This window comes from Myodes glareolus, chromosome 22 (genome assembly GCF_982192425.1).
Source record: "Myodes glareolus chromosome 22, mMyoGla1.1, whole genome shotgun sequence".
Lineage (NCBI taxonomy): Eukaryota > Metazoa > Chordata > Mammalia > Rodentia > Cricetidae > Myodes > Myodes glareolus.
In genome coordinates, this window is record NC_142047.1 from 35473013 (window position 1) to 35487207 (window position 14195).

The following is a 14195-nucleotide window of genomic DNA, read 5'->3' on the forward strand; positions in this document are numbered from 1 at the left end:
TGGAGCTGGGGTGGGTAAAGTGACAGTGTGTGATCTGCGAATGCTCCATTTCCCCAAAGCCAAATTGCTACCATGAGCAGTCCCGTGTGTCCCCTGCCCTGAGTAGGCACTTTATCAGGTCTGAGCTCAAATTAATTGTAAGGCAGAAAGGAGACTCTGTGGCCCTTACCCCCCACCCCAACTCTACTACACTGGCCCTTTACTGGGGTATCAGATACCCTTGTTTTTCTGGATTACACAGAACCTCTCATCAGCAAAGTCAACTGATGGTTAACACCTAGGTTTCCCACTATTAAAATGGTTTTCTTGGTCCTTTCTTGCTTTCACCAAAACCTAGTGGACCCCAAAGGTCCACACCTTCCCTACATGCAAGAGGCATGCTTTGGGACTCGGCAGCAATTCAGAGGGTAAGGACAGAGTAATTATGCCAGGATGTAGTCCAAGGCTGACGCAGTTGGCCATGGGTGAAAGTCAGGCTATCTTTATTGCACAGTACCAATGTCAAGTTAGAGGTGCGGCCTGAAAAACCTTGTTTTCACAAAAGCATTCAGGTCACTGGGAACTTGGCTCAGCCGTTCAGACCTGTGAGGGGAGATAGGGTTACCGCTGGACGTTCCTTGGCACTTGCTTCAGACTGATGGCCTGGGTCAGGACCTCTAACGTCTGCAATGGCGAGGGCCAGAAAACTGTCCAACACCCAAAACCACTTTCACGTCAGTCCTCACACTGGTGACACTGGTGACAGGGACAGTAGTCAACAGCCTTCCAGGAGATTATCTTCAGTACTTCCCAGGGTTACAAATGGCTTCTTGCATATCTCCCCAGGTAGTGCTGGCTCCTGAATTCTGGGGCCCCCAAGATCTTGGTCAGGGGCCTCTCGCTTGCGCTTGTTCAAGGAGGGGTTCTCCTCACCCAGTCGGCCCTCAGGGAGGCCCTGACTCCGCAGACAGACGATGGCTGCAGTCTGCTCCGCCAGTTTCTTGGACTTGTCCCTGGGTAAATGAAGCAAATATTAATAAAGCAAGCAAACAGCAGCACTACGGTCTTGAAGTCCTGAGTCTCGTCCTTTCCAGAGATTCTGATAAACCAGTGAGAGGGTCATCATCCAGTGCCCTCACAAACAATACACCCAACTCTCCCACACCAAGAGTCTCATAGCATCCAATGAGAAACTCACCACAACGTGGACTGGTACCTTTGCTCCGCAACAATGACGACAGAGCAGAACATGCGATCTATAGGCCGCTGAACCTGGTGCAGGGAGAGCAAGGGAAACACAAGATTGCCCACCTGCCTCATCACATGGAGAACACAGAAATAAAAGGGAAGCACTTCTAACTTAAGTGAAGGCTGCCTGATCACATGCTCCGCCCATGTAAAAGTACCTGCTGCATCTATCAAGGGGAAAAAGGCAGTTATGCAAATTGACAATGATAGCAAGTGTGTCAGAGTTCTGCCACTGAACTAAACAAAGGACCATCAGAGCCCGAGTATGACTATGGGGCCTCTGCCTACTGACTTCTATGTGGGCTAGTTCCCAGCAGAAAGGAGTTCACCAGATGGCAAAGGACTGAGACGGGACAAGGGTGGGGGCAAAACAGGTGCACCTGGTAGAGGGATCAGGGGATGTGGCTGGAGTAGAAAGCTGAGTGGAAGAGATAAAACAGCAAGGTATTTGGGGTCTTGTGTTCTGGGGAGCTGGTAACCTGAACAAAAGAGACAGATGTTAGGTTTGTTTTCCAGGTGTCACTCTGTAAGAGGGGACACTAGACCCAGAAAGTGTAAGCCTGGAGGCCAGAAGGCCAGTACGAAAGACAGAGCAGCCACAGGGACCAGAGGAAGTGAAGCAAGACTATCTCAAGGTTTCCACCCAAGGGGCCCTGAATGTGGGCATAATTCTGTTTCCCATTGGCTGAAGCCCAATCCAAGAATATATCTGCCAGAATTGGACAAAAGCCCAAGGTCAGAGGTAAACGGCTATCAGTAATTAGCTCTGCTACTAGTAACTTATGCACATCTGTGGGGATCAAGTTCAGATGCTAAGAACACAGCCCAGAGCTGAGCATATAAGCTGTGGTGCATGGGGTGTTGATACCAGTGCAGGCAGCACTGTGGTTGGATGCCAGACGGGCAGCAGCCAGAAAAACTCACTGTTTCATACACAGGCTGTGGCAACTTCTCTCTCCGACACCATTCCAGTAGGCACATCTTGGGGGTAATTTGGGGTGGGTATGCTCTCCTAGGGAAAGGAGGAGAAACAGTTAAGGCCCGTTCACCATTTCTACGCTATCCCTTAGCAAGAGCCACCAATCAGCCACTGATAGGTGCTACCGGAACTGGAGAAACTGAGCTATCGGGCTGCTGCCCTGAGGCTTTTGTACCCACTCCCTTCCTGTTCTACCAGCAGTTGCAGCCTATGTTTTTATCTAAAGGAAAGATGGGCTTCTACATGCTTAGAATAATGAGTGCACATGTGAGAACTCCCAGTTTCTCCAAGCTGCAACCGGGAAAACAGCCTTCAGTGGCCAGAAGGTTCACTTTGTCTTTCAAGGAATGGAGGTGGCTATACAGGGGGCTGAGAGCTCTAGCTTAGTGCCCACTGAGTCCATCTGCCGAGTGTCAGGGTTATCTGCTCTGCTACAGACACAGTAAACTCTGGCTTCAGAGTAAGTCTGTGACAGGGTGAAAGGGGCATGCTCCGTCTTCCACAGGGAACTCCCTCTGGCATGTGATTGCCCAACAGCTGACCTCTTAACCCCACCTCAAGTCCTTGCCAGACAAGACTGGCTCCTGGTCTGGGTATGGAGACCAGAGAAGGCTCAGACCCAGATGGCAGAGTACAAGAATGAGAGCACCATTCAAAGCTGAGTCAAAATGTGAGGCAAGAGTCAGACTAAGGCTACTTCTGCCCAGAGAGGGCACCACTGGCCCGGTGAATGACAGCAGTGTAGGAAGGGTACACAGTCAAGTAAAGTCAGGGTTCCTACAGCCCCTGAGGAGCTTCAGGAGAAAAGCACAGACTGAAGAACAGAAGACCCATCTCCCTGTCCCAAGTTGTGAAAGGGAATGAGTAGATCAGGAAAAAAGTGAAGTTCGATTCTGTCTGTCTTAGAAAAATATGCCCCCAGCAAGGCTGCCTGGGCTTTCAGGGACCATCTTCCCTGAAAACACCTTCTCTTGGAGGGCAAGAGGAACAGGAGTTCAGGGTCATCAACATCCACACAGTAAGTTCAAGGTCAGTGTAGGCTACAGGAGACCTTGTCTTAAATAATACAGTAGCAGAAATCTGGGTGTAGTGGTGCATGCATATAATTCCAGCACTCAAGAAGCAGACAGAGGGAGACTCTATGAGTTTAAGGTCAACTTGGTTTACATAGTGAGTTCCAGGACAGCCAAAGCTACACAGAGAGACTCTATCTTGAGGAAAAAACAAAATCAACAGTAAAAAGTCTTGAGGTGACACACGCTTTGAAAGTCAGAAATCTGGAGGCAGAGGCAAGAGGATCTCTGTGAGTTCAAGGTCAGCCTGGTCTACAGTGAGGAGTTCTAGGACAACAAGAGCTGTCTATGTAGAGAGACCCTGTCTCAAAAACAAAACAAACAAACAAACAAGAAAAACAGTAATGAAAAGCACCTTCTTCGGAAGTTGAAGACTAGGAACAAGGAGACCTGTAGTTGCTAAGTTTGACATTATTAACATAACAGTCCCTAAAACTCCTACACAATTGGCCCTGGAATATAGTAGAAACCTACCGGTCAAATCTGATAGCCATCTTAATGATGCCAGATGTGTCTTCAGTGGGTTCCTCAGCTGCCTCTGGAGTCTTAGCCAAGAGGTCAGCTCGTCGGGCATCTAGCTTCCGAATGGTCTCCTCATAGAAGGCACCAAGGCCAAAGGCCTCACTATGGAGAAAGAGGTGGAGCAGGATAGAAACCTTGGTGGAACAGAATCCAAAGTACTGCAAGAGCCCATTACCCAACCAAAAAAAAACCCTCCTGTACCACATATAACAAAACCAGGGTCTGACACACCCTAGCATCTGCCTAGAATGGAAAGTAGAGAATGAATTTGAATCTTTGAGTATGAACACTGGAGGGAGGCTGGGTTGGGGAGAAAAGGTTCCAGAGGTTATCCCCCATGATTCTCAGCTCTCTCCCAAGGATGACCACACAGATGGATATACCCGGGAGTCATGGCAGAGCTGGCCTATACTGATTCAATGACTGGGATATACACAGTATCATCCTCATGAGGGCCCATGGGAGGAAAAGCTAATTGATTCCTCACTGCCCATGGCTACCATGGACCACTCAGAGCTCCAGAGTTACATTCTCTTATAAAATTCAAAAAACACTATGTTCAGAGGCTTGGCATGTATGGGATGGGGCAGAGTCAGCAGCACCAGCCAAAGGTAGAAAAAAGATTCTGGAAGAGCTTTGCCTTCTAGAAAAAAACCATGTGCATGGGTCTCTGAAGGCAAGAGTGATTCAGAAAGCCGATGGAGAAAGAAAGGTACAGACAGCCAATATGAGTTGAAAAGACCTGTAAGACAGAGGACCCAAACATGAGTTATGGCATCAGTAGACAGGAAGCTGAAAGAGCTGGTTGCCAAGGACCTCCAGGTGTTAATCACCTGATCTGAAGGACCAGCAGTAGCCTCTCTGAGCAGGATAATGGACACAGGCATATGTCAAGAGCTCCATTCTAAAGCCTTGTCTCTCTTACCACTTGTTAGTCTGGCAGGCAAAAGGCCCATTAATAGAAAAACTTCTTCCTCAGGAATTCCCAGACCTTTGTTTTGCATTCCTCTATTTTAACAGTACCCTGGTTACCAAACTGCTGCTTAGATCAGTCAAAGAATGGAAGGCTTCAAAGCCATGAAAGTACTCACTTCTATAAAGCAAAACTATATGACCACTCAGCTCCTGCACATACACACCCAGAAGCTGTGCCCCTGGTCCTTCAGCAAAATAGCTTAGGGACCAAGGTCAAGTCCGGGTCAAGTCTCCAAGAACAGATGGATAGACCCTTGTACTCTTACCAAATTTCCTGGGAAGACTGGGCAGCATGGAGCAACCTTCCTTGGGGCGACTCCAGCTGCTCCCGCAGCATCTGGCACAAGCAGTACTTGGTGTTGGTGTAGCGGTTATCATACTGCACCGCCTAGGAGGAGAACCAGCATGAGCCCGCCGGTTACCAGCAAACACTGAGATCTGAGCTTCCACCGGGAAGGAAAAGGGCTCTCAGAGGGCACTAGAAGTGCTTACAGCCACCCGACGTGACCCCATATGAGAACCTGCCATCCAGTCCACCTGCTGTCACACAAAGCTTGAGCATTAAACTAGGGCTCATGTTCAACAGTATACCCACCTAGATAGCCTGACTGAGGGATAACAGTATAAAGAACCAACCCACGCTTCAGCTACCACAGGCTACCACAGAGAGCCTAATGCTGAGCATCTTCTGGGGCAGAGAGAAGAAACACACCAAATTTTGGCAAGGCAATCTAGTCCTAGGACAGGGGTAAGATTCCTTACAACCAGGATCAACTATATCTTGACTAACCGATCTCCAATTTCCCCTATATGGGTGGGGCACAACCCCATCTCCTAAGCATGTTCATACACATGACTTATCAATTTGTATATCTATGCAAAGATAAGTACAGCTGTTACCTTACTCTGCAGCCTGAGAAATGAGGCCCAGAGAAGCAAGATGGCTACCCAAAAATAATACCATGGATGTTCACCCAACCAGGTGCTGGGCAGAAAAGCAGCAGGAAGTACTTTATAGATAGGAAGGCTTTACAGATAGACCTCCAGAACTCCTTCCAAGCACTCACCCTCTACGCTTGAAGAATTTCCTCTAGGCCTGTCTCCAGTGCCTAGGACTGTGCCATGGCATGCTCAGAAGAAAGTATGGGATAAGTGAGTAAGTCCCAGTCAGGGCAGGACCGTGATTCAGCTTGTCTGGCCCAAAAAGTACCTGATAAGACCAGAAGCACCCATGTTGATGCTTGGGGCTACTCTCTTTCTCCAGGACAACACACCCTCTTGAAAGCTGCCAATGATGGCTGAGCAAGAGTGACAACCTCACCTTTCACCTAGTAAGCAGGCTCAGCACGGCTGAACATCTCTTCTCTGCCACACACTTGCCAGGTGGCCAGAAGAGCTGGACAGCTGACCTGGGCCGGAGCTGACAGTCACCAGCCTATACACAGGACACCCAGAACCAGTGCTACAGCGCTGAGGAGAGGAGGCACTCAGACAGAAGCTGCCAAGAACTGGACACCTGCCTCATCCTACCATCTGAGCATAAAAAGCACCGAATGCATAGACAACCCCAGGCGTTAGAGAGACTTGAGAAGGAAAAGGGAGGTGGAAAACTGCCCTGGGAGAGGGCTGGAGCTTCTGTTCAGATCCAGCTCCGTGAAGAACTTTGAGGACATTTTATTGTTTCTGCCCACCAGAAACAGGCATAGCCCAGTATAGAATCCCACTGCCCCTAGAACTGTACCCAGGAAACTCATTTAAAAAAAAAAATCCTTGAACACAACTGCCATACTCATAGTGAGAAGAAATTGGTTTAGGAAAGGCTATTCTCCAGCATGTGGTGACATATGCCTGTAATCCCAGCGTGTAGGAAGTAGAGGCAGGAGAATAAGGAATTAGAGGTCAATCTAGGCTATGAGACTCTATGTCAAAACTAAAAAGTAAAAGAAAGAAAAAGTGCAAAGACTTACATATTGGATGTACTTCTGCATGACGTCCTCCAGGGGACGGAGGCCGTCCTGGAGGAAGATAGAGGGGTTCCACATGGCTGCTCGAGCCACCATCACCGAAGAGGCAGCTGTGGCTTGTCGAAAGTCCTCTATGTCCAGATATTTCTGGATGTGGTCATGAGATCCTCCACTAAAAAGCAACAGGGGCACAGGAAGATCCCATAATGGAACCCATCAGTATTTCCAGAAAAAGATGTTTTTCAGATCTGCCATTCATCACTAGTACGGCGTTAGCCAAGTTTATTCAACTATCAGAACTTTAACGAAGTGATTATAAAGCATACCCCCCAGCAAGTGAACCATGGCTGGCATTGAAGAGGTATTTTAGAAATTTGACTTTTCTCTACTACCCAGAACAGTGGCCAAGGCAGACAATATCTGAAGATGTAGGAGTAAACCTGAGCTATCAGCTGACATATAGCTGTAACACCAGCACCCAAGAGTGAAGGCAGAAGTATCATGACTTCAAGGTAAGCTTGGGTCATGTAGCCAGTTCTAGACCAGCATGGGGCAACACAGTAAAACCCTGTCTAAAATATAAGACTGAAAAAACAGGGGCTGGAGAGATGGCTCAGCGGTTAAGAGCATTGCCTGGTCTTCCAAAGGTCTTGAGTTCAATTCCCAGCAACCACATGGTGGCTCACAACCATCTGAAATGAGATCTGATGCCCTCTTCTGGCCTGCAGGCAGACACACAGACAGAATATTGTATACATAATAAATAAATAAATATTTTAAAAAAAAAACTGAAAAAACAAAAGCAAAACCTGTGGAATTGCGGCCACAGAAAAAATTCCAAGCTGAGAAGTTGTCCATAGACACTCTGCGGACCAGCTCAAAACCCTAGACTAAAGGAAGGTGGTGGAAAATAAGGAGACTCGGTTTGGTCACAGTCCCCCTGCTTCCACCCTGTTGCTCTAAGAGACTTCTCTGTTCACCCAAAGTCAGTCTCCGTCCAGAGACACCTGTGCTGGGAGGACTCTGAGGTGACAGGAAAAGCAGAGGTTCCAAAGTCTTCAGTTAGCCCTGAAAGACACCTCTGAAAGTTCTGAGATCATATGGCCTAGCAACCACCCCATTGCTACTTCTTCTTCCTCCCACTGATCAGAGGTAACTTTCCTTAGGACTTCCCTGTTTCCAATGTCCAGGCTCCCTGAGTTTCTGGTGTCCTAAGGTGCAAGGCTGACTGGACTCCTAGGTGTTCAACACAGACAACGAGCTGTAGTCAAACTATTAAATCTTTGGGGTGGTCATCAAAACCCACATTTGCTAGCACAATTGTCTGCAGTTGCCCAGTGGGTCTTTCCTCTCCTCCTCTCCCCTCCCCTCCCCTCCCCTCCCCTCCCCTTCCCTTCCCTCTCTCCCCTCCCCTTTCTCTCTCTCTCTCTCTCTCTCTCTCTCTCTCTCTCTCTCTTTCTTCTCTCTCTTTTTCTCTTTTTAGGGTCTCTCTACATAACCCTGGCTATCCTGAATCTCACTACGTAGACCATGTTGGCATCAAACACTAAAGATCCGCCTGCCTCTGCCTCCCAAGTGCTGGGATTAAAGGTGTGTGCCACCATGCCTCATCCATCTATCCATCCATCTCCTTTCCTTTCTTTTCCTCTCTCTCTCTCTCTCTCTCTCTCTCTCTCTCTCTCTCTCAAAGATACATCCTCACCATATTCTCTTGGCTGACCTGAAACTTTCTATAGAGACCAGGCTAGCCTTAGATTTATAGAGATCCACCTGCCTTTGTTTCCCAAGGGCTAGGATTAAAGATGTGTGCTACCCAGTCTTTGTCTACTTTGTCTGGATTTCTTCTACCTGACTTATGTTGAGTCATGTTGCTAAGAACTTTAGTTTGGGATTCCTCACATTGCCCCTGCACCTTGCACATCTAACACTAGGTGTGGTACCATCTTGCCCTAGGTCTGATTCTGCAACCTTTTCACTGTCTATATTTTCATTCCTACCCACAGCGTAGCCCACCATCAGAGTGCTAGGTCCAAACACCAGTGCCAGCCTCACTCCTAACTTTCTATTTTCACTCCATTCCCCCCACTTTCCTTTATTGCCAGTTTTCTTTTTCTTTTTATTTACCTAATTATTTTACATGCTAGCAGCAGCCTCTCCCCCTCCCCTCCCCTCCCAGTACCTCTCCCCCATTCCTCTCCCCCTACCTCCCAATCCCCTCCTTTTCTGTCTCCATCCAGAAAAGGACAGGTCTCCCATGGATATCAACAAAGCATGACATATAAATTGCAATAAGACTAAGCATCTCCCCATGTATTAAGGCTGGCAAGGCGACCCAGTATGATAAGTAGGGTCCCAGAAGACAATGAAAAGTCAGAGAGAGTCCCTGTCCCTGTGGTTAGGAGTCCCATAAGAGCCAGGCAGTGGTGGTGCACACCTTTAATCCCCGCACTCAGGAGGCAGAGGCAGGCGGTTCTCTGTGAATTCAAGGACAGCCTGGTCTACAGAGCTAGTTCCAGGACAGGCTCCAAAGCTACAGAGAAACCCTGTCTCAGGAAAAAAAAAAAAAAGTCCCATAAGAAGATCAAACTACACAACTATCACATACATATAGAGAGCCTAGGCCAGTCTCATGCAGGCTCCCTGGTCCTCACTTCAGTCTCTGCAAGCCCCTATGAACCCATATGATCAGTTTTTAAGTATTTCTTTTTTATATTTATTTGGTTGGTTGGGGATGGGGGAGCTAGATGACATGACCCAAGTGGAGGTCAGGGGTCAAGTTGCAGGATTCAGTGCTCTCAGGGACTGAACTCAGACGGTCAGGCTTGGTGTCAGATACCGTTAACTGTTAAGCAAAATTTCCAGCCCTGTATTTGTTTTGGTTTTTGTTGGAGTTTTTGTTTGTTTGTTTTTAGACAAGGTCTCTCCTGTCTGTCCTGAAACTCCTATATAGATCAAGCTGGCTTTGAACTCAAAGAGATCCATCTGCCTCTCTGACACCGTAGTCTTGGGATTAAAGGTGTGTGTCACTGTGTCTGGCTTGTATCGTTTTTTCATGTTCTGTCATTCCAGTGTTTAATGCTAACACAAGTCTTTTCTGAATGAGGTGGAACACGGGCAAATGAGGAAGAATGGAGGCTTACTTGGCTATGACAGGAATGGAGAGGGTTTCGGCGATGGCTCGTATAGCTTCACAGCTGACAGGGTGCTGAGGTCGTTCCTCCCGGTTCCTTAAAAACGAAGAAAAGAGATGGGACCTGGGGGCTGAGGGCCAAAGGTCATAACACTCCTAAAATCCTACTGTCCTTTCTACTGAACCTCAAGCAGACCAGACAGCTATGGGGCTATCTAGGACAGGTTGCTGGGAATGACCTCCCTGACCTAGGGGAAGAACTCTGTCCGAAGGCACAAGAGAGTGAGGTTAAGCCTAGTTCTCAAGATCATTAAGATGGGGCATAGCTGCAGAGGACCAGTGTGGGTGGCCTGATTCCCAAGGTCACCCTGCTTTTCCCTAGCTACCCCTTGCCTCTGCCAGAAATAAGAGACAGAGTCACGAAAATGCTTTCCCTACAGTCCCAGCCCTGCCCTTCCCCGGGGACCGGGAACAGCTGCCACTGCTCAGACAGGCCACTCCCACACAGCTGCCTATGCTGAAGCCAAGCTGCGCAGCTGATCGTTGGGAGAAGCACCTGACACAGGGGAGGCCCCGTTCCAGGGGCCACCAGGGCAGACCACAGACCATGACCATCACGATAAGTCACAGGGGAAGCAGGACAACCCAGGGCTCCTTCCTACCAAGGTTAACAGCAAAAAGTCCTTGTGCATGAGTAAGCAAATCTTAGGTATGCTGCGGTGATGCCTGGGCCAAGCTATGTGTGAAGACAAGCAGAAGAGGTGACTAACCAGTCCTGGCTTGAACACAGCCCCTGTGCTATATTCTGACTCCTCAGAAGAGCCTGCCAACCCAGCTTCCATCCTTATAGCCCCAGGAGCCAGTTTTATACCACACTAAATGGCCACATTTGCTGAATTACTGATGGTCAGTCAGGAAGTTCTTCCTTAAACTCTCCCACATTCGTCTTCTAATGTGTCCAACTTCTGGGAAAAGTAAGTTTCCTACATATTGTGTGCAAGGCTGTTCATTTACAATTTCATAAAAGAGTCAAAATAACAAGAAGCAGAAATTGTACTGATTGATATGTGTCAATCAGAGAGGTTAAATGAAAGGGAGCAAACTGCAGAGCTGGGATTTCACATCAGGCCATTGAGTCCACAGCCCACTGCCTCAGCAAGGAATGCAGTATGTGTATTTATGTGCACATGGACTTCCAAACCCTCCTAGCTTCGATCCGGACAGGTCCACTTCACTGTTCTGCTTGTTGTTGTTCAGGGTATTCCCCAAAATTTAGTAACAGAGATCACCAGCAACCTGGGCTGTTCCTATAAACCCCTTAGTTCCCCACACAAGGATGTCAGCCCAAGTCTATTTGTCAGGATTACACACAAAAGGATGTGCTAGTTGCACAGGGAGATAGAGAGCAGGTTACAGAAACACTCTGGCTCAGCAGGCCCTAGAGCTCAGGCCTATAATCCCAGCACTTGGAAAACTGAGACAAGAGGATTGCCATGAATTCAAGGTCAGCTTGGGCTAGATGATGAGATTTGGCCCAGCCAGAGCAACAATGAGAGCACCCATCTCCCAAATTTATATGCACTTGTGTGTGTGTGTGTGTGTGTGTGTGTGTGTGTGTAGATGGCCCCGCAGTTAAGAGTGCATACTACTTTTATGGAGGACATAAGTTCAGTCCCTAGCACCCACATCAAGTAGCTTCCAAATGCCTGGAACTCCAGCTCCAGGAGATCCAACACTTTTTTTCTGGCCTCTGCAAGCACCTGCACTGAGACACACAGACGCATACACATATACATAATTAAAAATAAAATAAAAAAGAGTCAGTTCTCAATAGAGAACACATGAGCTACAGATACAAGAACTGTCTAAAGCAGACATCAGGGACAGCTGGCAGTCCAACAACGGTAGGCAAGAAAGCCAGTGTCTTTAAATGAACAGCCATCTGCTTGCGGTCATTCAAAGGCGAAGCCAGAGCTCAATGAAGTAGAAAGAAAAAAAGATGCAGTGAGTGTGGTGGTTCATGTCTATAATCCCAGCCTTGGGAGGCTAAGGAAGAAGGATTATTCACACTAGCCTAGGTTGTATAGTGAACCCTGTCTCAAAAACATAAATTTACTAATTAATTAATTAAAAAAAGAGAGAAAGAGTTGATTATAGTGTTGAATACCTATAATCCCAACATTTAAGAGATGAAGGCAAGAAGATCAGGAGTTCAAGGCCAGCCTCAGCTATGCATGGAGTCTGAAACCAGTCTGGGCTCTATGAGATTTTATAACAACAATCAAACCAAACCAAGAAATGGAAAATGGACTGGGCATATTCCTCAGTGGCAAAGCACTCACCTAGCATATACAAGACCCTGGATTTAATCCCCAGCACTAGAAAGCAAGCAAGCAAGAAAGGGAGAAAGAAAGAAAGAGAAAAGAGGCACACAGACAGGGAGGAGGGGAAGGGACTTTCTTCTGTGTTTTTGTTTGTTTGTTTGTTTGTTTTTGTTTTTTGAGACAGGGTTTCTCTGCGTAATAGCCCTGGGTGTCCTGGAACTTGTTCTGTAGACCAGACTGGCCTCGAACTCACAGAGATTTGCTTGCCTCTGCCTCCCGAGTGCTGGGATCAAAAATGTGCGCCACCCCCACTCCTCTTGTTTCTAATGCTGAGGTTGTTCCTCCCGTCAGAAGATACTCGATGAATAAACAAATGCAGAGCTTGAATGGTCTCTGAATTCACAGGCTGTCAGAGAGCTAGGCAGAGGTAGGCCATATACAGAGAAGCTGTTCCTCACATATGGTCTGTTGAGACTAAGAAGGCAAACACTCACCTCCCATGAACTGCAATGGCTGAAATGCCAGTCCTCTCTATCCGTTTCACAAGCTTCAGGGTGTCTTCTAGCTGGGTAAGAAAGATTACAGCACAAGGTGGTCACTAAGACTCCAGAAAGGAGCTGCCGACTCCTAAAGCAGGCTCAGCTCGCCACCAGATCACACAGCACCCGAGAGAATAACCTCAAATAACACATCCTTACCGATGGCAGGATTCGGATTTTACAAGTCACAGGTCTGTGTGTTCCTTTAACAAGAGTGCTGAGAATCTGCAAAGAGGAGCAAAAGGAACATCTATCTCTTCTGGAACAAACACCACACGACTTGCACTAGTTAACACACCTATAAGACCCAGGCATAACAGTAGAAGGACAGTTTGTATATTCATGACTGCTTCCATTTATCTGTTGTATATATTTACATGTAAACTCCATGGGGCAAGAATTCTGCCTCTATTCTATGCTAAAATCCCAACACTAGCCAGTCCCTGCCTGGCACATACAAGTATACATATGCATACACGTTAAATATACTGAAGGGAGAAATGAATGGATCTGCACATAGTCCTGTGTGGAACACAGGGATTCTTTGCCAGGGAAAATATCAGAATTACCTGGAGGTTTGGTAACACAAACTCTTAGATCTGACCACAGCATTTCCTGAGTGGGTCTCCAGGGACAGAAATTAGAAACCTGTGCTTTCCCTTCATGGGACCTAAGCACTCTGCATATATGTTACAAATGTGAAGCTTGGTCCTTTTGTGGACTCCTAACAGTGGGAGCAGAGGCTGTCTCTGACTCTTTTACTGGCTTTTGGGACCCTACTCCTCATACTGGCCATCTTAATACATCTTAATACTGGCCAGTCTTAATACATGGGGAGGTGCTTAGTCTTACTGCAACTTGATATGCCATGCTTTGTTGATATCAATGGGAAGCCCACCCTTTTCTGAACAGAAACAGAGGAGGTGTGGGTGGGGGGCTGAGGGGGGAGGACTGGGAGAAGAGGAGGGAGGTAAAACTGTGGCCAGGACGTAAAATAAATAAGCAGAAACCCATGCTTTCAAAATCATTGTCCAACACCCTCAATATAATCCTGAGGCTTAGTCCTGGTTATGAGCACATGACTGACAGCTTTCTTTCTCTCATCCTCTTCTTCTTTTCTTCCAAAGCAGGGTTTCTCTGTGTAGCCCTGGCTGTCCTGGAACTCACTCTGTAGACCAGTTGGCCTTGCCTGTCTCTGATTCCCAAACGCTGGGATCAAAGGTGTGCACCACCACTTCCAGCAAATGACAACCTCCTTTCTGAGTTAAAGGGATATTCCAAGTACTATCCCAGAACTACAGAATGAGACTAGGAAGATCTTGAAGGGCCTAGGCCCCGTCCTCATGAATTCTTCTCTTCTGAGAAGCCAGATATACAAATATGTAAACTAGAAAAGGAAACACAACACATTGAATGTATTTTTACTGCTCCCTAAACAAAAAGGGAGCAGAGAAGGATCAAT

General features: G+C 47.4%; 1 protein-coding gene across 5 annotated transcripts in view; it reads right to left on the bottom strand.

Moving 5' to 3' along the window:
- Positions 1–459: 459 nt before the first annotated feature.
- Positions 460–14195, bottom strand: part of Dus2 (dihydrouridine synthase 2) — a 44136-nt gene continuing 30400 nt past the window's right edge. For 3 of the 5 annotated variants that reach the window (XM_048437047.3, XM_048437045.3, XM_048437049.3), the window contains 9 exons: positions 12893–12958; positions 12689–12759; positions 9881–9967; positions 6744–6912; positions 5043–5164; positions 3754–3903; positions 2152–2239; positions 1178–1251; positions 460–992 (listed from right to left, as the gene is read on the bottom strand). In XM_048437047.3, coding sequence (XP_048293004.3) covers positions 755–992; positions 1178–1251; positions 2152–2239; positions 3754–3903; positions 5043–5164; positions 6744–6912; positions 9881–9967; positions 12689–12759; positions 12893–12958 — 1065 coding nt within the window. In that variant the 3' untranslated portion in view covers positions 460–754. Of the gene's footprint in view, positions 993–1177; positions 1252–1607; positions 1707–2151; positions 2240–3753; positions 3904–5042; positions 5165–6743; positions 6913–9880; positions 9968–12688; positions 12760–12892; positions 12959–14195 lie in introns of those variants that run through there. The other 2 variants (XM_048437048.3, XM_048437046.3) reach the window with 2 other exon arrangements.